Source organism: Alligator mississippiensis, chromosome 2, assembly GCF_030867095.1.
Source record: "Alligator mississippiensis isolate rAllMis1 chromosome 2, rAllMis1, whole genome shotgun sequence".
Taxonomy (NCBI): domain Eukaryota; kingdom Metazoa; phylum Chordata; order Crocodylia; family Alligatoridae; genus Alligator; species Alligator mississippiensis.
The window spans coordinates 254,401,157-254,424,201 of NC_081825.1; the positions used below are offsets into that span (position 1 = coordinate 254,401,157).

A 23,045-nucleotide genomic window follows, 5' to 3' on the forward strand; every position below is an offset into this window, starting at 1 on the left:
TTAAAATGTTTTTAAAATCCTATATTTCAGTAACAAATACAGATACCTTGAAAATTTTATTTTATAATTTTGGCCCATCCATGCTTTTATATGCTAATTAGGATGGGTTTATTAAATGTTACCATGTATTTTAAAGATAGTGTTTTAATGCATGTGAGATTGGATTTCCATATAAAGAGCCTTACATCTTACATTTCTTGGGTTTAGTTTTCTTTTTTTTTCCTTTTGAGTGCTTCTCTTAAACAATCTAACAATAGAGGTTTTTGGTGTAAATTTCCTAGGGTTGTTATATATGAGAAAAATAATAGAATAATAATATTCTTCATCTAAAACTGTTTGGACTATAATAGCATGCTGTTATCCTGAGGTTCAAACAGTCTTTACCTGCTGAATCAAGGGCTTCTTTCGAAACCAGGCTCATCCCATATGCAGGTTTACAGATTAAATCAGATGTATCAGTTCCTCTTACAGTAAAAGCAAGCTATGTACTCTAAATTTCCTGCTTTCCTAAAAGTTTCCTTTTTTGATAATGCAAGTGTTAAAAATCTTACATGAAAATTGCAGTTTACTGAGGAAGAATACTTGGTACCTGAAAGCTTGTCTGTATCCCTCCTAACTATACACACAGTTTGATAAAAGATATCATCCACAAAAATCCTAGTTTTTCAAAGTTTATTGATGCATTCTTTCAGCCATTTTGTCAATAGGTGCCTGCTTGAGTAACAGATACATTATGATGAGGTAGGAAGACTGCAATAGGCAGGACTTGGAAGAAAATTCTTTAACTGTCTGTCTAGCCTGTGATGCATACGACATGTATGGGATATGTATGACATGTATAGGATATGTATGTATGATATTGGAAGGTTCTTTACCAGATAGCCAAGTTCCTATAGTATCATTCCTTGTGTTACTATCCAGAATGTTGATGCTAGTACAATGTTTACATGTAGATTATTTCACAATTTTATCCAATTACCCCTTGAAGCCAAATAACAAAAAATTATTGTTAAAAACAATCATTCTCTTTAATAACTTAAAAATTAAAAGTTTATATATTTGATATTACACTGGGCACATCTAATCATAGGAATAAAAATATCAAATTATATTCATGCTGTGAGAGTGACATTTAAAAACAAGATAAATATTATTTCCTGAAGCATTCCTGAAATTGTACTTTACCCCTTCAGGAGGAAAGTCAAAGGTGAACAAGACTAGCTTTATTTAGCTTGATCTTGATCTAGAAGAGTAATGAAAGCAAATCTAAACAAATGAGACTGATTTGCTACCAGTTTCCACATGTATAGGCCTAAGAACTGTCAGAAAGAATTTCCTAGCTGACTTGAACTGTTCTGCAGAGTGGATGAAGAGGTAGGAAGACTGCAATAAGCAGGACTCAAATAGAAAAATTTATCAAGATCTCAGCTTGTTCCTGGAAGCCAACTGGAAGTCAGTGGTATCTGAAGTATACAATGAAGTAATGTGCTTCCCAGCTCTGAAATAGCTGAAAATTGTTAGTAGCTTCCTCATGTAGTCATGGATGAAACATTTACTGTTCTTGTATGAAGCAGATAGGAGCAATGGTACTAATAGAACAAGGGGGTGGCTGAGTGGGAGGGGAGCAGTACAATGCTTGCTTCACTAATGTGGAGAGGCAGAGGCATCACTAAGAAGTTTAGTGTTCTGTGCAAAATTCCCTGGAGGGATGCAGGAGGTGCATACCAAGCACTGGAGAGCAGGGGAAAGGAACTTGAGTGGTCAGTTTTACCTGCCACAAGGCCTTAAAGACTCCCACTGCTGCTTCTGTGTCCATGCACCTAGCCCCTACAGCTGTGTGGCATGGGGCACACCCTCTGTAGCAGAGGCTTGGAGGGGGTGCCCCTTCTAAACCAGTGCCCAGAGTTGGTGCCCTGCTTGCCCCCACTCCCCCCTCCCAATTATGCTACTGGCTAGAGGGAAACACAAGGGCTAGGGACAAACATTTTAAAAGCCTGTGCCTGAATTGATTCAGTCTTTGAAGGTTAGTCTAATCTGCCTAGGTTGAATCAGTTTGCAACTGCATAGACATTCCCTCTGGACTGAGGAAATTCAGGCACATGCCTGCAGTGGCTCAGGCTAGAAGCCAGTCATGCTAGAGCATCCCTCCCTTCCCTTCCACAGTCCTGGGCTGAGGTGGGGCATGACCAGGCTCTGGCAGGATGCCCTGATTAGGGAGGGGTGTAAACCCCAACCCTGACTGCACAGTCCCAGGCTTTTCTCCACTCACTGCTCAAGGAACAGGAGTGTTGCCAGCCCCCAGCCAGCACTCTGAGGCAAAGGTGGCGGGGAGGGGGAAGGGGTGTGCAGTGCATGCATCTGTTGATGATACTGAGCTTTTAAATCTCCCTCTCCCTGCTTCTTCATACTGTCTGCAAACTTGACAGGTGAGGGAACCAGCAGAGAGCTGATAACATGGTGTTTATTAGCCCATGAATAAAACAAAAACCTCTCTCATTAGTTCAAGGTCTTCTTAAACAGCTTTTTCCAAGGAAGGAATGGAGGGACATTACCAGCTGACCTGTTGATTAGCTCCAAAAAGCCCTAAGTGGATACTGTTCTGTCTACCTGTCCCAGTGAAATTGGACGGACACACACACACACACACACACACACACACACACACACACTGTGATGCATGGGGGAGTACGTGCCCCCCCTGAGAGTGAGCACTCCAGCTGGTAGAGGGCCATGGAGAGTGCTTGTGTCCTGCCCCCCGAAATTGACTCTGCTGATGGGACATTGGCAGCAGAAGTGACAGCGGTGGAAGTGCTGGCACTTCCTTTGCCACCACGCCACTGGTGTGCTCAGTGACCAGCTGGTGGGGAACCTGCCCCTGGTTGCCAGCTGGCCACTGAGGGATTCCACCCCTGGTCTCCAGCTTGCCGCTGGGGGACACCTACTAGTTGTGCCCCACTGGTACCCCCATACTCGGGAAGCACCAGTTGCCCATGCAGACACCTCTCAGCATTAGCTACCATACCACATGCCTAGAGTGTGTGGGGCTGGGGTCCATGCTGCAGAAATGGGAGGAAGGGAGGGTGGGGGATCCCTGCTTGAGCAGCAGGGGGGGAGGGCAGGGGGAAGCCAGGCAGACCCTGCTCTGCCTGCAGTCTCTGCTGGATCTCTGGCTAGGGAGCAGCAGGGTGGGGCCAGCCCTGTTCTCTGGAGCAGAGAGGGCTGAAAAGCACCTGGGATGCTGGGGGACTCTGGTTTAACTTAAAGCAGGAAGGGGTCTGGGACAGACATTGCATAAACCAGTTTGACACAAATCAGTTAAGTCTGATACTAGATTCAGCCAGATTTATCTTAAACCAGTTTCAGCCATATGAAATCTGGTTTATGTGCACTGAATGTCTATTCTGTTACAGGTTTAAACCAATTTCTGATCACTTAAACCAGTTTATGTGTAATGTCTGTCCCTAGTCCTAAAACTCAAGAGCATGTACACATGTGTGTAGCAGGAAGTGCAATTATGGGAAAACATATTAGATCCCATCATACCTTATTGCCAGTGCAGGGGGAGCCTGAAGCTGGGCTCTCCCTGTACCAATAAGAAGCGAGCTCCCACAGCTGGGAGCCCCCCCACCCCCCCGACCTGTGAGGGTCTCCCAGCCACCAAGACGTTTCATGCACCCATGCGGCTGGGAGACGCAGGTGCCACAATCTCCCAGCACCACAGGAGCTGCAATCTCTCAGCCATGGGGCTCTACACACTCTCTGCTGGCAGAGTTGGCAGCTGCTAGGGATGAGAGTCCCAGAACCATCTGGGCATGATGCAGCCTTGCAGCTAGAAGCCCTAGCAACTGATGGGGCTCCCAGCCGCAGGTGAGACCCTACTACATGTACAAATTAAAGCTCAATAGCAACTAGCTATAAAGTTAGTACACATTTTCGAGGCCTAATTTTATAGTTGGTTGGAGCTTTTTAGGTACTTTGCACATATAGTTGATCTCAGGGTAATTGTGTGATTAACCAGTTAATTGTGCAACACCTGTAACATGTAGAGTGGGCCTCTAGAGTGACATACATATGCACTGTTTCACACAAGACAGCACAAAGCCCCCTGTCATGAACTAAATTAATATTAATTTGAAACCCTGCAGATTCTTTTTTTTGTATGGACTGCATTGATGATCACTGTGTCGTTTTGCTCTTTACATCAGCTTACATTTTGTGTTTGTTACTTGAACCCTAATTATTTTCAAACTGAATCTGCCTCTCCCGGAAATCTCTCTCATTCCTCTAGCTTGGCACTCTTCCTCTAGGGGCAGCTGAGTCCATAGTTTAGGCTCTCAATTTAGTATTAAGGACAATATTTCTGCAGTCTCCATAAGCTAGAGGGAAGTCAGGATAAATAAATACACAATTCTTGTTTTATAAGTTACTGCAAGATGCTTGTTACTCTAGTATTTAGAAATGGTCAACTTCTCATGTTGTAGTGTTCAGAAGTAGGTGAGAAATGGTTTTCTCATTGTACAAGTCTTGTTGAGATTTCAGAATATTTCCTTTTCTATTTTGTTCTATGCTGGAGAAAAAAACAAAACTCTTTCCAAGTTTTGAGTAAAAAAGTGGGAGGGGTGAGGGAGGGTGAGAAATTCTAGTACATAGGATAAACCTCTGAGGATGTGGGAGATCCTACTACAAGTACCTGTAGTACTTCTGCTCCCCATGTCTAAAGTGAGCATCCTAACCATCAGGCTATGGCTATTCTGGGGTATTTCTCTCTTGTTGTCTTCAGCTAAAGCTGTTCCACATTATAAAGTTATTGGAGCAGAGTCTCCCACATACTAAGGGACTGCCCTGACCACTAGTCTATTTACTTTTCTGTGGGTGGGTCAGTCTTGCTTGATTTCTTTTCTTTTGACCAGAAATTTTATTCTGAACCTAAGGAAAAAAATATTTCCCAGCAAGCTTCAACTAGACCCTTATGTTCTTGTCAGAGATGCTCATTTCAATGAATCAGCATTTTCAAATGAAAAACAATTTAATTAAAAACTCCTGACTAGCAGCAATTGTGATATTACTTTAAAGTCTTATCATAATTTAAGGGACTAGATCAATCTCGTCACCTTTTCTGAGCATGCCTTTATAGTAGGTGAAAGTTTTCCACCTTAACTTTCAGATGGTATTGTATCTGCCTGACCCTCAGAGGCCACCAGTACTCGGCTAACTGTGGCCAAAAGAAGTTTGCTCTTCATTAAGCCTACAGGGAATATACTGAATTTGTTTTAGCTGTATGCAATGTTATACATCTTAAAGGTTTATAATATTTTTCAGGATTGCTCCATTTATGTCCTAATAATTTGTCTGATTATACTGAACACTTGAACCTGTACAAAATGCCTTTTGCTACCATGAAATAATTGGAATGAAATGACCAAGTCTAGATTGTTAGGAAAAGGTACATGGAGCAATTAAGGAAGGATGTGAAATATACTGTAGGGTATACTCCATACAAGCTTCCATTTTATAGGAAGTGTCATGAGAAGACATTATTTATCTAATCCTAATAATATTGATTTAAGTGTAACAGATTCAAGCAATCTTCAAATACCTAATAATGTATGTTGACTCTGGTTTAAAGGTGCATCATCTTTGTCAGTTCTCATTTCCCAAATGACCACCCTGAGTGAATAATGCCCAGAAAAAAATACTATTGATAAGCAATGGTTGTTTGTTTGGTACTTTTCTATATAATGTGCATTTCAAGGTATTCTAACATTATCTGCTTGACTGATGGTCTTTATATAAGAAAATGGATATTATTGACCGCAGTATTGTGGTAGATTTTGGTTTAAACTAGCCCTGACATTTATACCAGCTCTTAGTACTTTGCCATTTGACTTTCATGGTCCTTTTCCTTTCCTTGTCCCAGTAACATAATGTTTGGTATACATACTCTCATGTACTGGTATGTAAAGAAGATTTTGGAAAGCATGAGAAATTTGTGGTTTTCTTTTTTTTTTTCTCTTCCTATAAACGTGATTTTTTTTTTTTAAATATGCTATTACAGAAAATTGTAGCATTGAAATACATTATATGTTAATGTGGCCAGCTAATGTTAGGTACGCTAAGTAAAATGAATTAACAAATTGCATTGTTAATCTTTTGACTACATGCTTGCACTGTTAACTGTGATGAGGGAAATGTCTGACCAGTTTTGAGTCTAGCAGATTATGGGGCATTGCAGGGAAATATTTGTTTTGGTGAATTGGAGGTTTATTTAGCCCTTTTGATCTGAGCTTTCAGTGAAATTTATGCTTGTTATGGAGTTAAAAATAAATGTGCAGGAGTTGCAGGAGCATTAGACCATAAGTTTCATGTAACTTTTTCATATAATGTCACTGGATTATAATGCTGTAAAAATATATTGCTTCTTCAGGTTTTCTTAGAAGACCTGAAGAAGGGCCTTTTGTGCCTGAAAGCTTGCTCAGCATCTTTCCCCCAACTATACAGTTGGTCCAGTAAAAAATATCATGACCCCCTTGCTTGTACATTTCCTGAACTATAGCAGCTATGACAGTGTTCCAGCCCTACTTCTTGCAAAGTAGCCTTTTTGAAAGGTAACACCACTTACAAAAATCTGTCACACTGTCACAGATTCAGGATTAGCTTCAGTTCTGTATACCGGTATACTTCTCTGGTATACTTCTACTCTTAGGCTTTATTTTCAAGTGATTCAAGAGTATAACCCATGAGCACTGAGATGTCAAGAATATGGTAACTATTGGCAGTTCAGCAAGATAGAATGTTTGGTTCTATGTTATATTTTAAAGCATTTTTCAGTATAAAGTTTGCATAGGATAAAGTTTTTTTTTTTCTTAGCAAGTGAGCAAGAAATTAACCCTTTAGCAATTTCTATTCTAAAATTCTTCTAAAATGAGGGCAGTTCATAAGGAATGATAGTTTTTGTCTATTTGTGGTTTTTAACAGAGAAAACAGCTTCTTAGTACATTGGATAATCCTGGCGACAGTTAATTTATAATCCCTGTTATATTTAATATAACATAATTTTGCAATTATATTAAGGGCAGTCTAATTTATATTGGCTGTCAGAACATATAGTAAAATAATATGATGTACAGGTATAGTTTTCAGTGGGTGAATCTACACATATTTACTGTGCAATAACTTACCATGCAGTAAGCAGTTTTTAGGCTGGTGTCTACATGTACAGCCATTAAAGCACAGTAATACTGTGTGTGGACTGACTTGGAACTAAAGTTAGTCCCAAGTCAGTCAACACACACAGTGCTACTACACAATAAGGCATCTGTTCATGCGTTACTGTGCAGTAATTAATCGGGTGTATATTTGATATCTGCATAACGCACGTATCAAATTTAGGCCCAAGTCAGCATAAGTCACCATAGTTACTGTGCAGTATGGGTATGCATGTGTAAACACGCACCCACACTACGCGGTAACTTTGGTTACTGTGCAGTATACTAAATTACTGCACAGTAAATGTGCACATGTAGATGTGCATAGTGAGGTACAGAGGGCATAATTTACCTTCTCTGCTACAGGATTCCTTTGTTTGTAACTGCCAGTAGGAATTAAAATATGATGGTGGTCACTTTGGAGCCAGTGTCTCAAAGTCACATTACAGTTGTATAGTGTATATGCATATGGCACGAAACTAAGCTTATTCCCTATATTACTGTAGCAGGGCACTAGGGTGCCTGCTACTTGGAGAGCTGGGATAACCCCGCAGGTGCCGGTTGGTGAGGCAGCTAAAGGGAACTAATGGCTCACACCTGCCTAGCTAGCTAATAAGAAGGGGCAGGGCCTGGTTCCTATATAAACCATAGGCAGGAGGCCAGGAGGCAGTTCCCTACCAGCTGCCAGAGAGAAAGAAGCTCCCTGCAAGGAAAGAGAAGAGAAGCCTGAAAGCCAGAGCAGCGTTGGTCCCTGCAGCGGGATAGAGAACCCTGGTAGGCTTGAGCGTAGTTATAGCTGGAGGCTTATGTTTGTGTTGTAGCCCAGGGGCTTCGGTTTATGTTACTATTTGTTAAACTGGTGGTTTGGGTGAGGCTGTTAGGGGTTGGAGGAGGCCTCATAGGTGACTCACACTAGTGTGGGGACCCGAGCACCAGTGAGGGCGCAGCATTCAGGGTGCATAGACCCCAGCCCCTGAGAGAAGGGCGGTGTTACTGAGAAGCCCCTGAGAGAAGGGCGGTGTTACTGAGAAGCCCCTGAGAGAAGGGCAGTGTTACTGAGAAGCCCCTGAGAGAAGGGCGGTGTTACTGAGAAGCCCCAGTGCGAGCGTGGTGAGCCCTGAGACAGGGCAGCGTTACAGAGAAGGCCCTGAGAGAAGGGCGGCGTTACAGAGAAGGCCCTGAGACAGGGCGGCGTTACAGAGAAGGCCCTGAGAGAAGGGCGTGGAAAGAGAGAGAGAGACGGAACTGCAGAGAGCCCGAGCGCCAGAGAGGGCACGGGGAGAGAGACAGGGCTGCGGGGAGCCCAAATGCCAGAGAGGGCATGAAGAGAGAGAGAGGGACAGAACAATGTCCATTACATCTGCGAGGCTTGGGGCGTGGTATTGGGGTGGTAGGAGCCACGCATAGCCCATAAGGCTTGGGTGCACAGTACACCCATGACAGGAGAACCGTGGCCAAGAGGACAGAAGGTAGCCTCCCTATAAAAATATATAAAATCAAAGACGTGGTAGGCGAGAATCGGAGGGTGCAAGGCAGCAGCTTGGCACAGTGAAAGAGGCGGCGGGGGAGAGCACGGCAACCCTAACATTCCTCCTGTTACAATTACAAATAAGTTTTCTTTAACCAAATATGAGATTTCTTTGATAGATATTCTAACATGAAATTTTCTGAGGAAAAAATTATATTTTCTTATTAGAGTCTCTGTTTGGTATGGAATTTAGAATACCCTTAAAAGTAAAGATCAAATAGATAGATGCTTTATTTAAATCACAAATTTGTTTTGCATGAAAGCTAGTAATAAAGAATGAATAATTCCCTTTTTCTTCCACTAAGTGTTTACTGTTAGATCAAAGAACAAAATCTACAGTACAGTTGCTTCTGTCACTGATGTTAATTCAGAAGCAGTATGCTACAACGTTTCATCTTTCAGTAGATTCCTTGTATGTCTTAATAAGGCGTCTTCCTAGAGGAGCAAGAGTGCTAGAAAGGGGAAAAAAAGTTTATTTAATGCATCTTACTAAGGTCTAGATTCTAATAAATCTTGAGAGTATTTTGTTCATATTTTCTCTGTTTGCAGAGTTGTTTGTATTATAGTCTATTTTAGTTAGCATGGAGGGCTGTGGCCCAGCTGATAGACGGTGACAGCTGTGGATTACTGGGTCAGCTGTTTGAGAAATTGAGTGAAGTTGGCAGTTGGCAACCTAATGGATAGAGCCCTTATACCCTGAGAAATTCCATAGTCAGAAAGATGCTACGGTACATTTTCTGAATTGACAACAAACCCTGTACCCTTAACACGGTGACTTAAGTTTGACTATAACAGTGAATCTCAGCCAGGTTTTACTGAGACACTTTCAAAAGTGTTGCAGGTTGCCACACAATGTAAGCACGATTGGGTGTGCAAACACGGTTCACAAGGTAAACGAAAAGATTTAAAACAGAAATCCATGGTGTTAAAAACATTCTAACCTGTTGTCTTTCGGACTTCTTTGCAATAGAAAAATTGCTATATTAGCTTCTGTAGTAAAAAAAACCAAGTGAACACCAGGACTAGGTACAGACATTCAAAAAGCTTGAGGTGGAACTGATCTAAGTTACAGTTTTCTGTAAGTGGCATAGTTTAGATTGATAGAGAACAGAACACAAATATACCCTTTGGTATTGGGGGGAGGGGATCTTAGACTGGTTTCTGCCATTTTTAAGTCAGTCTACATGTGCCAAATTTCTTTTCTGTTACAGATGTAGACAGGTTTCCAATCACTTATACTGGTAAAAGTGTAATGCCTGTACCTGGTCTAAGAGCTGGCATTTTCTGAAAGGTTAGTTGAGTCTGAGGGATGCCAGAGTCAAAAAAGGATGAGAACCACTGGGTTATGCAAAACACTCTGGCTGCATCTACATGAGCATGGATGTTTGTTCTACAAAACTGTGATTCTCTGGACACCTTGAACTCAGTGACACAAATTGGCTGAATACTGAGAGGTGTTGGCTTTGGATGCAGATGCCTTGTTCTGGGACCCACCCTCAGGCCGACCACGACCTTTCCATTTGATAATAAGCAAATTTATTGATGCACAGTGATAACAGAAAAGAAACAATACAAACAATGAAGCAATTCTATATATCTACCAATTCTAGGGCTGTCACCAGAGTCAAGAGACATCTGGCCAGGATGCAGGCTTCACTCTAAGGCTCTCTTTTAGATATCAGAGTGTCAGCAGCCCAGAGGCAGGATGCCAAGGCCCACCCTCCAGTCCAGTAGGGTGGATGAGATGAGCTGGTGGTGTGCCCTCTGTCCATGGTGGTCTTGGGGACCCCTCCTGGGGGACCTGCAGAAGGAGGCCTTGGGTGGAGGGACCCTATCTTACGCCAAAGTCCTTCTTTTGTATTCTCCTTCCCTCCTGATGACTCCTAATGACTCTCTATCCATGGCTGTTGCTGATTGGTCTTTCTGTGTTCATCACACTGTCCATGTCCCATGTTGTCAGCCAAAGTCCCATTTTCATTAATTTATCACATGTCCACATCCTAATTCCGAGCTTTACTGGTGTCCTAATTTGGTCTTTTCCCCTAACCTGTGAGGTGAACTAATTTTACATCAGCCATGCCATTTTTATGGTTATTTAAGCCCTATGAATACCTGCACATCCAGGCATCTAGATCAACCTAATTTTGTATGTACTCTCATACAAAGACCGTTTAGGTTTTGTGTAAGTTAATTCCTAGCTGAACTTTAACTAAAACTTAACCAAAATAAGCCTGGTATAACATGTAATAAGAGAGTCTACAAAATGGTTTTTTTGTAAGTTTAAATTGTACCTTCATTTAAACCTCTACACTTTTTTCATGTAAACAAAGCAGTGTCTGTATGCACACTTGCACTGATCTAATTTAATCAGTTCTGATGTATATGAAGGACTGTGATACAGTTTTCTTGTAGACAGAGCTTAGGTGTTGGACAAATAAATGCTTGTGGGTGTGATCAAAAATCATTAGTGTAGCTGTGAATTTCTGATCAGCCTTTAGGGTTATTGGTTTTAGCCATGTTGGTCTAAAAGCATAGGCAAACAAAACTGTTGTGGTAGAGGCAATATCTTTTATTAGACCAACTAAATAGTAGCAAAAAAATTCTTTGGAAGCTTTCAGACCCCAACCTTTTTGCTACTATTTAGCTGGTCTAATAAAATAAATTGTCTCTACCACAAGAGATCTTGTTAATCAATTTAAATGTATATTTTTGAGACAGCAGAAGGACAGATTTCTTATCTTCTTTATGGCTTGCTTTTTGGCCCCTGGACAGTTATTTACTAACTGTGTTCTGATAAGGCTGCTTTGCTATTTCCATCCTCAAGGTTGGCTTTGTGTCTATATTCATTTGAGCATGTTAGTAAAAATATATTTATTATAGCAAAATAACAATTAATACATTTGGTTACCTTAGTCATTAATGTTTTAGGATGCAATTGTAATACAGAATATTTAGGATACAGGCCCTTAGCTTGTTGTTCAGTCATATTTCTACAGCTTTGACTGAAAATGGCTACACCTGACATCCACACTTACCCTACAATTGGTTATGCTTTGGATCACGTGTTTGATTCAAGTTATAGTGCTGTTTGTCACCCATAGCTCATGCTGCACAGGCCTATGCATGGTTACATTGCAACTTGAGATCACTGCTCCTTTTTTGTCACCTGCCACTGAGAACAGTCTAGCTTTATCCTCTTTGGAGCCACCCTTCAGGGAGTTGAAGGCTGTTTATTAAATCTCCCCTCCGTCTTCTCTTCTCCAGACTAAATAAGCCCAGTTCCCTTAGCCTCTCCTCACAAGTCATGTGCCCCAGGCCCCTAACCATTTTCATTGCCCTCCACTGGACTCTCTTCAATTTGTCCACACCCTTTCTGTAGTGGGGAGCCCAAAACTGGACACAATACTCCAGATGTGGCCTCCAGTGCTGAATAGAGGGGAATAATCACTTTCTTCAATACTACTAATACAGCCCAGCATGCTGTTAGCCTTCTTTACAATAAGAGCTCAGTGTTGTCCAATCATTCAGGACCTCCCGTGATTGCCACAAATTTTCAAAGACAATGGCCAACAGCTCCGGAATGATATCAACCAACTCCCTCAGCATCCTTGGGTGCATTGCATCTGGTACCATGGACTTCTACATGCCTACTTTTTTTTTTTAGATAGTCCCTAATTTGTTCTTTCACCACTGTCAGCTGCTCGCCTCTTTCCCAAAATGTGCTGCCAGGTGCAGTAGTCTGGGACCTGACTTTGCCTGTGAAGACCGAAGTGTAGAGGTGCACCAATACATTGGTCTGATATTGGATCGTTACCAATATGAAGAAAATTGCCTATATTGGATATGGGCCCTATGGGGCCTTTAATTTGTCTGATAAATGCCCGTGCTGCAAGCAGCCGCAGAACAGAGCAGAGTCAGCAGCGTGGAGAGCTGCCTCCAGCTGGTAAGACAGCTCTCCCATGGAAGGGGGAGGGGCATAGGGGGGACAGATTAATGCCCCCCGCGGTGAGGGAGGGGGGTGTCGAAGGACGGAGCCATGGCTTGTGGGATGGGGTGGCTCGCGCCGCTGCTTCCACCCCAGGAGGGTGTGGGGCGTGTGCCCTCAGATCTGTGCAGTACAGGGTGGGCTGCAGCTCCGGGGTGGAGCTGGAGTTGTGCAGCTTTTCTCAGTGGGGGCTGGGCTCAGAGCAGGCTCCAGTAGCACTGGGAGGAGGCTGCAGCCACCCCAAATTTCACTGAAGCTCCACTCCCAGCCCCACGCAACAGGGCACAGCCACAGCTGAACGTGCTGCCTCCACCCAAGTGCCGGGAAAAGCTGCATCTGTGCTGGGTGGCAGTGCAGGGCTGGAAGCGGAGCTGCAGCGAAATTTGGGCTGGCTGCAGCCAGGTGCAGCGAAATTTGGGCTGGCTGCAGCCTCCTTCCAGTGCTGCCAGAGCCTGCTCTGAGCTGAGCCCGTCAAGAAAAGCCCCACGCAGCGCCAACTCTGGCTCCACCCTGCAGCTGCCGCCCCGCCCCGCCCAGCCCTGTGCAGATCCGGAAGGCACACGCCCTCCCCCTTCCCTCCTGGAATACAAGCAGCAGCGGGAGCCACCCCCAACCCATGAGCCACGGCTTTGTCCCATGCCCTCTCCCCACCTCTCCAGGCAGCGCCTGCCCCCTCCCTCGCCATGGGTGGCCTTGATCTGCCCCTCCCACATCCCTTCCCTCCCCCCTCCCCTTCCACCACACTGGACTTACCACCTGGAGGCAGCTGTATTGGATGTCGGATTGGTATCGGCCAGTATGCCTCTTTAAATATCAGTATCGGCCCCAAAAATCTCTATCGGTGCACCCCTACTGAAAAGAAAAAGTCACTGAGCACTTCAGCCTTTTTCTCATCATCTGTCACTAGGTTGCCTTCCCACATTCAATAAAGGACCCACACTTCCCTTGATCTTCCTCTTGGTACTGACATACTTGTTAGAAACCCTTCTTGTTATCCTTCACATTGCTTGCTAGCTGTAAGTCCAGTTGCACTTTGGCCTTCCTGATTTTGTCCCTACATGCCTGAACAATACTTTTATATTCCTCCCTAGTAGTTTGCCCGTTTCCGCTTTTTGTAAGCTTCTTTTTTGTGTTTTAGCTCATTGAAGAATTCCGTGATAAGGCAAGCCTGTCTTCTACTAATCTTTCTGCTCATTGGGATGGTTCATTCCTGCACCCTTAGTAAGGTCTCTTTCAAGTACAAGCATCTCTCCTGGATTCCTTTCCCCCTCAGACTGGCCTCCCAGGGTATCCTGCCTTAAGCAAGTCAAAGTCTGTTTTTCTGAAGTCCAGGGTCCTTACTCTGCTGCTCTTCTTCCTTCCTTTCCTCAGGATCCTCAACTCAATCGTCTCATGGTCACTGCTGCCCAAGTTGCTCCATCCACTTCTACATTCCCCACCAATTCTTTCCTGTTTGTGAGCAGCAGGTCAAGAAGAATGTGGCCCTTAGCTGGCCTTTCCAACAGTTGTACCAGGAAGTTGCTCAAGAGAACCAAGGCCTGTGTTCAAGAAACTTCTGCTAGCTGTTTGAAGAAAGCCTCATCCACCATATCCTCCTGGTCTGGTGATTTACAGCAAACACCCACTGTGACATCACCCTTGCTGCTTTCCCTCTGACCCTAATCCAGAGACTTTCAACAGGCCTATCTCCAGTTTCAGACTGCATCTCTGAGCAATAGTAAAGCTCTTTTACATAAAGAGCAACTCCTCCTCCTCTTCTTCCCTGCCTGTCCTTGCTGAATAGTTTATACCCATCCATGACAGTGCTCCAGTCATGCGAGCTCCCACCAGGTCTCTGGTATTCCAATTGCATCATAGTTCTGTGACTATAAAAGGCCTTCCAATTCTTCCTGCTTGTTTCCCAGACTCTGTGTATTCATGTACAGATACCTGAAGTAATTAGACAATTGCCCTACTTGCTCAGGAAGAATGAGAAGGCTTCCCCTCCTCTCCCCAGCCCACCCTGGGTATATTTCTTCCAGATCACTGCTTCCCTACTTACTACTATCTATTACTATTAAAGATAATTCTTTAATACAATTTAAGAGGACCTAGTGTAATTTATGAATGCTAAAAGTTACTAAAAAGTTACACTAAAAAATTATCAATTTACCTATCACTGTTATGAATTTTACTGTACCTAAAGGAACTGAGGCTTAGCTGGTAAAAAGGGTATAACATGTCATTATGCTATGCTGAATAATGCATTATTATATTATTATTTCCCAAAATTAGAAATCAAAATAAGTATAGAGTTTCAAGACAATTGGTTTTATGAAGTGAGAGTCTGAGATGCTTTAAAAATTATGATTTTCTTCTGATTTTTATATTGGTACTATTTATTTTATTATATTGGTACTATTTATATATTTAAGAAAGATGAATATGCTATTTTTAAATATGCACCAGAGATTTCAAGAAAATTCTTTAGGCTATAAAGATAATTTATTCAGTAGCTTATCCCCATTTGGTTACTTGTCTACATCACACTTTTTCAGATATGTTATAATAGTTCTACTAGTTCTACTTAAAAAAATATATATATATTGCTTGTTCAACAGCAGGTATATGTCCAAGTATTCTTTTAAGTTATACTATTTTTCTAAGGTAACTGCCATCACATTCATTATGCATATAGTATACTATTCTATTGAGGATTTAGGATTAGACTACTGAAGAATCTAGTTATTGTTCTTGGAGGATACCACCCCATCAAAATATTGTGCCCCCCCCCCCCCCCCCGAGTAACCCAGCCTTTCCTTTCTCCTCAGAACACAAAATATAATTACTCCCTTTCTCCTAACACCTTTCCTCTACTTACTCTTTTCTCCAAAGCATTTTATTGGACATATTAGAAATCAAATTGTGTATATACTGACATTTTAAATAATTGAGGATAGAGATCAGTTGGGACACTCTTATCACTTGCATTCTTGTCCCTGCATTTCAGGATGCCATATTTACAATGTTGTTTTTCTATTTCTGATTCATATGATCTTGTACCATCTCCACTTATTTCATGTTGTCTCTGTACTCAGTGAGCACTCCTGCCAAACAGGACAGCTGCTGGTTCAGTTGTTGTAGCATTGCCATAAATAAAAATAAATAGAGAAGTCTGGATGCAATAATTACATTATTCTCCCTGTCTGAAATCATATTTACTGCATTTAATAAGTAAATGATATGCCTAGTACTGATCTTTATAAGGCTATGCCAGTGGCTGAAGATATATTTTTCTTCTCTGTTACAGGATATATGTGAAGATATTTCGGATCATGTTGAACAGATTCATGCTCTGTTAGAGACTGAGTTTTCTCTGAAGCTTCTGTCTTACTCTGTCAATGTGATAGTCGATATCCATACAGTGCAACTACTCTGGCACCAGCTACGTGTGTCTGTTCTGGTTCTGAGAGAACGCATCCTCCAGGGACTACAGGATGCCAATGGAAACTACACCAGGCAGACTGATATTCTGCAAGCGTTTTCTGAGGAGACAAAGGAGGTAGTATAACTAAATGCAGTAATTTACTTCTGAAAACGATGTCCTTGCTCACATTATAGCACTTGAACTCTTTGTACTGAATCTACCCTGTTACTAGCTTAGAAATTGGTAAAACAGTTTGCACGTATAATTCATCCCAGTGACCACCATATTTGAGACTAATTTAGCAGGTCAGAGCTGTCCAACTTGAGCGTGGCTGTGTGAATTCCCCACCACATTCTGGGATTCTTCCATGCCAAGCAGTGCATGGCTCCCCATATTCCCCAGGTAGCACCAACATTTCACAGCTCCCCTTCTTAATTTCTCCTCCACAGAAATGAGAAAAGCAACTGCAGGAGGCCATGAGCTGCATTTTAACTACTCACAGAGCTCATGTGGTCTGCAGGCCACCAGTTTGATAGCCCTGTAGCAAGTGCTCTTACCTTAAATTTCCTCCATTGGTCTTCATTCTGGCTGAATCAAATTAAAATGTAGGACCACAGAGCCAGCTTCTCAAAAGCACATTTTAACATTGCAAGCAACATTGTCCCACAATTCCATTATTTTTATACAGACAGACTGAAGATATCATAGAGAGGGTTTTTTAAATTCAAAATCCTGGATCTGGACACAGTACTATTTTGAAGTTTTTATTCAGATCAAAATTTTGTAAACTCATGCTTAGCTCCAGATTTGTGTGTGAAAAGTTCATTTGCACATGGATGGGCTAGGTCAACGTTGCTTTAAACAACAGGCCACAGACTTTTTTTGTTTTAGTTGCAGATGTGGAATATGATTCCAAACAAGCATATATTTCATATGGGGATGTATTTAACTGGATTGCCTTTAGCTGAAAAACCAATTTAGTACTGGTAGATGAGTTAAATGTTGTTAAACGTTAAAGTATTACTGTGAACTCAAATGTGTTTGAAATAAAAAAGTTGTGCATATTTTTAACAGAGATAAGAACAGCTTAGCTCTGTTAAAAATATGCACAACTTTTTTATTTCAAACACATTTGAGTAGGTATGTGGCAGATTCTTTATTATCAACAATCATGAAAACTTTGTATAAAAGAGATCCTCTAGTTCAGTAAAGTGATATTCCACAGGTTGTATCAATCAAGAGGCCAGACTAGGCAATCTTAACAGTGCCTTTGGTTCTAAAAATCTATGCAATGCATTAATCTCAAATAAATCAAATGCCAAGATCTTAAAGAAATCTTTTCTTTTCTTCTTTAAATAAATTATAAAGGTTTCTGTGCTACCCTGCTGGTTTATTTTTTATTTCTTCTATAAAGGTATTTGCAACAGGGGAGAGTAGGAGGTCCTGAAACAAATACCCTAACATGCTCATGCCCACCTTCTACACCCTCGCTTCCTTCCTGTCTCTGGTGCTACTTCAGATTCCAGCTTCGCTGTTGCTATAAACCTTGCCTTGAAACCCCTAAGGAAGGGTATGTCTATTAGCTCTCCCAGAGTAGCGAAAGGGAGCTAAGTCATCATTAAGACTGAATGTGATGATCTCAAAACAAAGGAAAAGGGGTTGATTCAGGGTATGTGCGGACGTTTGCCATACCTAATTTACAATCACATGGCTTACTTTTCGCCATGTGACTATAGATCAGATCTGGCGCATGCACACTTTTGCTGGTACCGGAAGCCATGCTAGGATCCCAGTCTAAGTAAGCTGGGGTAAGGGAAAGGGCAGGCAGGATTGTGGGGTGGGGTAGTGTGCCTGCAGGGAAGTGGGGGTCCACAGGGGAGTTATCTGTTCAGGGTGGAGGGGTGGGGGTGCTAAAGTAGCTCAGTCAGGTTGGGGGCATAGGAAGAGTGCAGCCTTGGGGTTGGGGCAAGTGGTTGGGCTTTCCCAGTCCCAGAGCTACAGGCATTCATTAGATTGGGCTAGTCTATTCCTGATCTAACTTACTTCACCTGAGGAGATGAAGTAAGTTAGATAGGGCCTGCCATTTTTGCCCAATCTAACCTCCCCAAATGACTTTTCAGATCAGAACTCAGATTGATCTAACCATAGTTATCTTGATCTGAGTGTAATATCTGCATGTACTCTTAGATGTTAAGAAGTAGGAAGTGACCTGCATGGATCCCATTACAGCTGCTACAAAAACTGTCCCTTCAAAAATGGTTGGCCTTCTTCAGGGGGAAATTCTACTCTGCCCACCCACCCACCTTAGAATGAAGGCCATGACCTGAGGGGCTAATTTTGCCTTTAGGATGCTTGGAAATCTTCTTTCCCTTATCTGGGAGAAAAGGACAAGATCTGATAAAAGACCCACTCAGGTCTGGCAGAGGCAAACCAGCTGTGTATCTTTATAAAGTCTGGCCTTACTAAATCTATCTATTTTTGTCTAGACTGAATGTAGGGGAGGCCTGAATGAAAGTATTTGAGAGTAGTAGGTGTTCTAGTGATTACTTCCACAATAAGCAATTTCAACTGTCCAAAGAAGTAACCCTGCAATACCTACAGGGGTATCAAATCCGTAAACAAAAAGCCCAAAAGGCAAAATATATCCTCTTCTCTATATCACTTTCAGGATCATAGGAGTTAGATACAGCAAGAGTAGGTCCACATTTTTAAACAGGGAAACATTATTTCCAGGTGTCTAGTACAGTGGTTCTCAACTTTCATAGACACAAATCACCCCTTGGAAAATGTCAGCTCTTGGTTTACATTTGATTTTTTTTTTTTTTTTTTTTTACTACAGAAAAATAATATAGTAAATTATCGGTTGCAGACAACTCAGAAAGAACACAACAGGTCAGATTGCTTTTAACACTATGGATTCCTATTTGAAATCTATACATTTAGCTCTTGAATCATGTTTGCACACCAAACAGTGATAACATTGCATAACACCCTGCAGTACCTCTGAAAGGATCTTGAGACAGACACCTCAGGGTGCTGTGGTACTTAGTGGACAATCACTGATCTACTATTTTCAAATGTATACTGAAGGTGAATTGGAAATGATTTAAGATCTTTTACTACTGTTCCTGGCTGCTTGTAAAGAGACGTGCAATATCATGGTGCAACACTTGGAATTTTTTAAAACTAAAATCTAAATAGCTTAATACAACTGATGGTATAAACATACATTCATTGTACACATTCCTTTTCCCAATCCTCTAATCATTTGGGTATGTTTCCAGCACTGGCAATTACTTTCTGCATTTTAACCATGTTAGTATTGATGAGGTGAGCATGAAGTAGATACTTTTGTAATGAATGTATGCAGTGCTCTACATAAATATTGGACAACTGTTTCATGAATTATAGTTCTTATTACCCTCTCCTTGATGTTTCTGCCAGTACCCTTTCCCAGGCAGGACTATTTTCCAACACATACTTCCCATCAAGATTTAATTTTACCTGTTTAGGTCTTTACATGTAAGTTTGAAGCAGTGAGGTTACTTGGGCAGGCTCAAAGGCCTTCATCCATCCAAGTCACGCTTCCCTTTACATAATCGCTCTCCTCCTAATATCCAACAGTCTCCTAGTCCTTCCCCCACTTTCTCTGCCACCAAATGCTCTTACCTATAAGTATCTTCTGGAATTCGGATATGTCATCTACTATTTCCTTTCTTCTGAATGTGGTGGGTAAGTAGCCAACGGTCTTGCTCCCCTAATTTTGCATCTTCTGACATGATTGTGAAAGGTGGTTAGAATTGCTCAAACTGAAGAAAAGACATCTGCCCATTGCACACGTTGGGAGGAAGAGATGTTTAATGTAGTATGTGTGATGAATTGTAATTGAATAAAGAGGCAGAGAAGATGCAGAGGGTCATAAAGTTCTTCCAAAATTTGCTTCAGTTCATTTCATTTTCTGGTCCATATCAAAGCCTAGAGAGAACTTCAGAAACTGCATGTCTACGTGATACTCATGTGCCAGCTTCATTTCACAATCTGTAAAGCACAACAGGTGGTTTCATACATTCCTACTTTATTGCCCTTCCTTTGCAAACAATTGGGTTGGATCCTTATCTGATGTACATTGGTGTAGCTTCAATGAATTCTGTGGCATTACACCCATTTATAGCATCTGAAGATCCATCTCCCTTGGGATTGCCTACACTATCAAAGGTTCCACATAAAGTTCTTTTATAGCAATCATTTTACCTTGATCTGTGCACTTTATTAATGAGAGATCTTCAAAAAGCATTTATAATGTCACAGTAAACATTTGCTGCCACTTCGGGGTTCTCAAGTAGATGCAAGGTACAAAGTATGAGAAGGATACTACAGGGATGTATTAAAATATGACAACCTCTAAAGTGCTATAGAAATTACTATAGCAGAAGGGATAGGTGCAGTGAGGATATACATTCTCAAAAGAAGTTCCCTGAAAGCTAAAATAAGATGATCTTATTTGAGGTATTCAATCAGTGCAAAAATGCATTATACACTAATTCAAGGGGGGGTACTGGAAAAAACTAACCAAGCTTTGCAGGATACATTAGTGGGAAGAGAAAGCCTAAGCATTAGATATGTTCTTGAAAGATTGAGCCTTGTAATGAAATTAATAAATCATATACCTCCATAAAATGTAACCCTCATTTATGAAGCTGTGGTGTAATGCATTAAAAAGGCAATATTTTGAACTGGAATGTTCATTGAGAGCTGTGACAACTGTGTGTAATTAAATGTAATATTTTCCTAAAATAAAAATGGCAACATTGACATCAACTCCACCTGTGATATTGCTCCTCTGATGATGCAGTCCATGTTAGGAAGATGTTCTCGAAAGTGACCAAGCAGGATGGTTTATGGATATGATTGTAAAGTTTATTCATACTAATAAACATCTTTTTAAGAGATGAAGGAATGAAGTTCATTACACAGCAGCAAGGGAGGCCCCTTGGGCCTTGGAAAGCCTTTTTGATTTATGCAAGGTATTACTATACAAGTTACAAGGTATTATTATACAAGAGAAATGTCTCCTCAAGATTATAAGGAAAATTGCACCTATAACAGCTGTCACTGTTGGATCAACTACAACCCCAAGAAGATCTGGTAGTGTTACAGAAACTCCTTACTATACTTTTGGCTATTGCTGATGAACCATTTATGGAATCAGTTCTTCACATGGCTGGAATATATTCAATATGAGATTTCAGTAAAACTACCAGATTTAGGTTCTAGCTGAAATATTCTAAGCCAATTCTTTGTAAAGAACTCTTGAACCTGAGTTGGTTTTGTGGGGGGGGTTCTTTTGGTTTGGGGTTTTTTTTGGTATTGTTTTTTCTTTTGTTGTTGTTGTCCAGTACAAGTGCTTTCTTGTGAACCTAACAACTTATTTGAGTCATGAGGCTCATAGGTATTGAGTAAAGAGTTTTGAAGTTGTCTGATCTGGTTATTGTAGGAGGCGATCTTTAAACCTGTGTTTGTTAAGATTACACCAGCTTTGACCATTGGTCATTTGTTAAAAATAGCTTCTTTGGAAGTGGCTTACTAGAACACTGAGACATGACATGTTTTAAGTTGTGTGTTGCACTTTAATGACAGCACTTGAGCAAATGCTGGTTTTCTTTTCTTTTTTTAAGTTTTCTAGTTTCTTTTGATATTCTCCTTTGCTGTGCTGATCTTTTTTGCTCTAAATAGTTGACTTCAGTGGCATTACTCCAGGTGCTTATCATGGTGAATGAGAACAAAAATAAGCTCTGTGATTTAGGGATTATGTGAGTATTCATATTTGAAATATACTGTAAATCTAATAGCTGAGCCCTGCCTTGTTTCTGGAACACTAAATTATGTATTACAAAATGTAGAGGGAAATTGTAAACTGAATGTATTTTTTCTTCTGCCATTTTTGCTCGTTCCAAGTCACTCATGGAATCCACTTTAAAAACATATAACAGAAATCTGACTTGACTTAAAATCTTAGTTACAAATCAAGATTGTTCCCTCTCCTGAGACTGGAGGAGTCTAATAATAAAAAATATTCTGACTGGAGGATGCAGAAGAATGAGCACGTAGGAGTTGGACAGAACTATCTTCAACTGACCTTGTGGATACCCCTGGAGATATGTCATCAGAAATTAATGCTATATAAAACTAGATGCTGGCAACAGCTTCTAATGTGAGACTGTGAGCAAAACTCTGAAAATCAAAGAATCATAGAATCATATAAAATTAGGGGTGGAAGGGACCTCAGGAGGTCATCTAATCCAACCCCCTGCTCAGAGCAGGACTATCCCCAACCAGATCATCCCAGTCAAAGCTTTGTGTAGCCAGGTCTTAAACTCCAAGGATGGAGACTCCACCACCTCTCAGTGCAACCTGTTCCAGTGTTTTACTACCCTCCTAGTGAGAAAATTCTTCCTAATATCTAACCTAAACTTTCCTTGCTGCAACTTGAGACTGTGGTTCCTTTGTCTATATTTACGGTCTTCAACAGAAAGAAGTTTTTTTTTTTTTTAAATCTTAATTTGGAAGATACGTCACCGTGCAACAAAAAACAAAGTCCCCTTTGGATTTGTGATATTGTATGGCTATGAATAGGCATTCATTTCTAGCAATGGAAAATTTCCCTTGCTTTCCATACCTTCACCATACTAGGGTGATTGATCCCTGTGAGATGCATGAATGTGTTGAATATGCATATGTAAACCTAAAGTTACTTTCTGTTTAACCTGCTAATGCCAATGTCGATTCAGTTTTATTTTGTTTCCAGTATATTTTGTGCCTACCAGGCTGGCAGTGCTCCTTTTCACACTTGTGGCTGCAGTCATTTACATATGGGACAAACATAACACTACCAGTCTGGGGAAGGCATGAGGAGCATTAGCT

The 23,045-nt window shown here is 41.3% G+C and overlaps 1 protein-coding gene across 6 annotated transcripts in view; it reads left to right on the forward strand.

Moving 5' to 3' along the window:
- The window catches only part of AKAP6 (A-kinase anchoring protein 6), a 471,560-nt gene that overhangs the window by 159,313 nt on the left and 289,202 nt on the right, over positions 1 to 23,045 (forward strand). For all 6 annotated transcript variants that reach the window (XM_059723036.1, XM_059723037.1, XM_059723034.1 and 3 more), the window contains one exon: positions 16,008 to 16,259. In XM_059723036.1, coding sequence (XP_059579019.1) covers positions 16,008 to 16,259 — 252 coding nt within the window. The remainder of the gene's footprint in view (positions 1 to 16,007; positions 16,260 to 23,045) is intronic.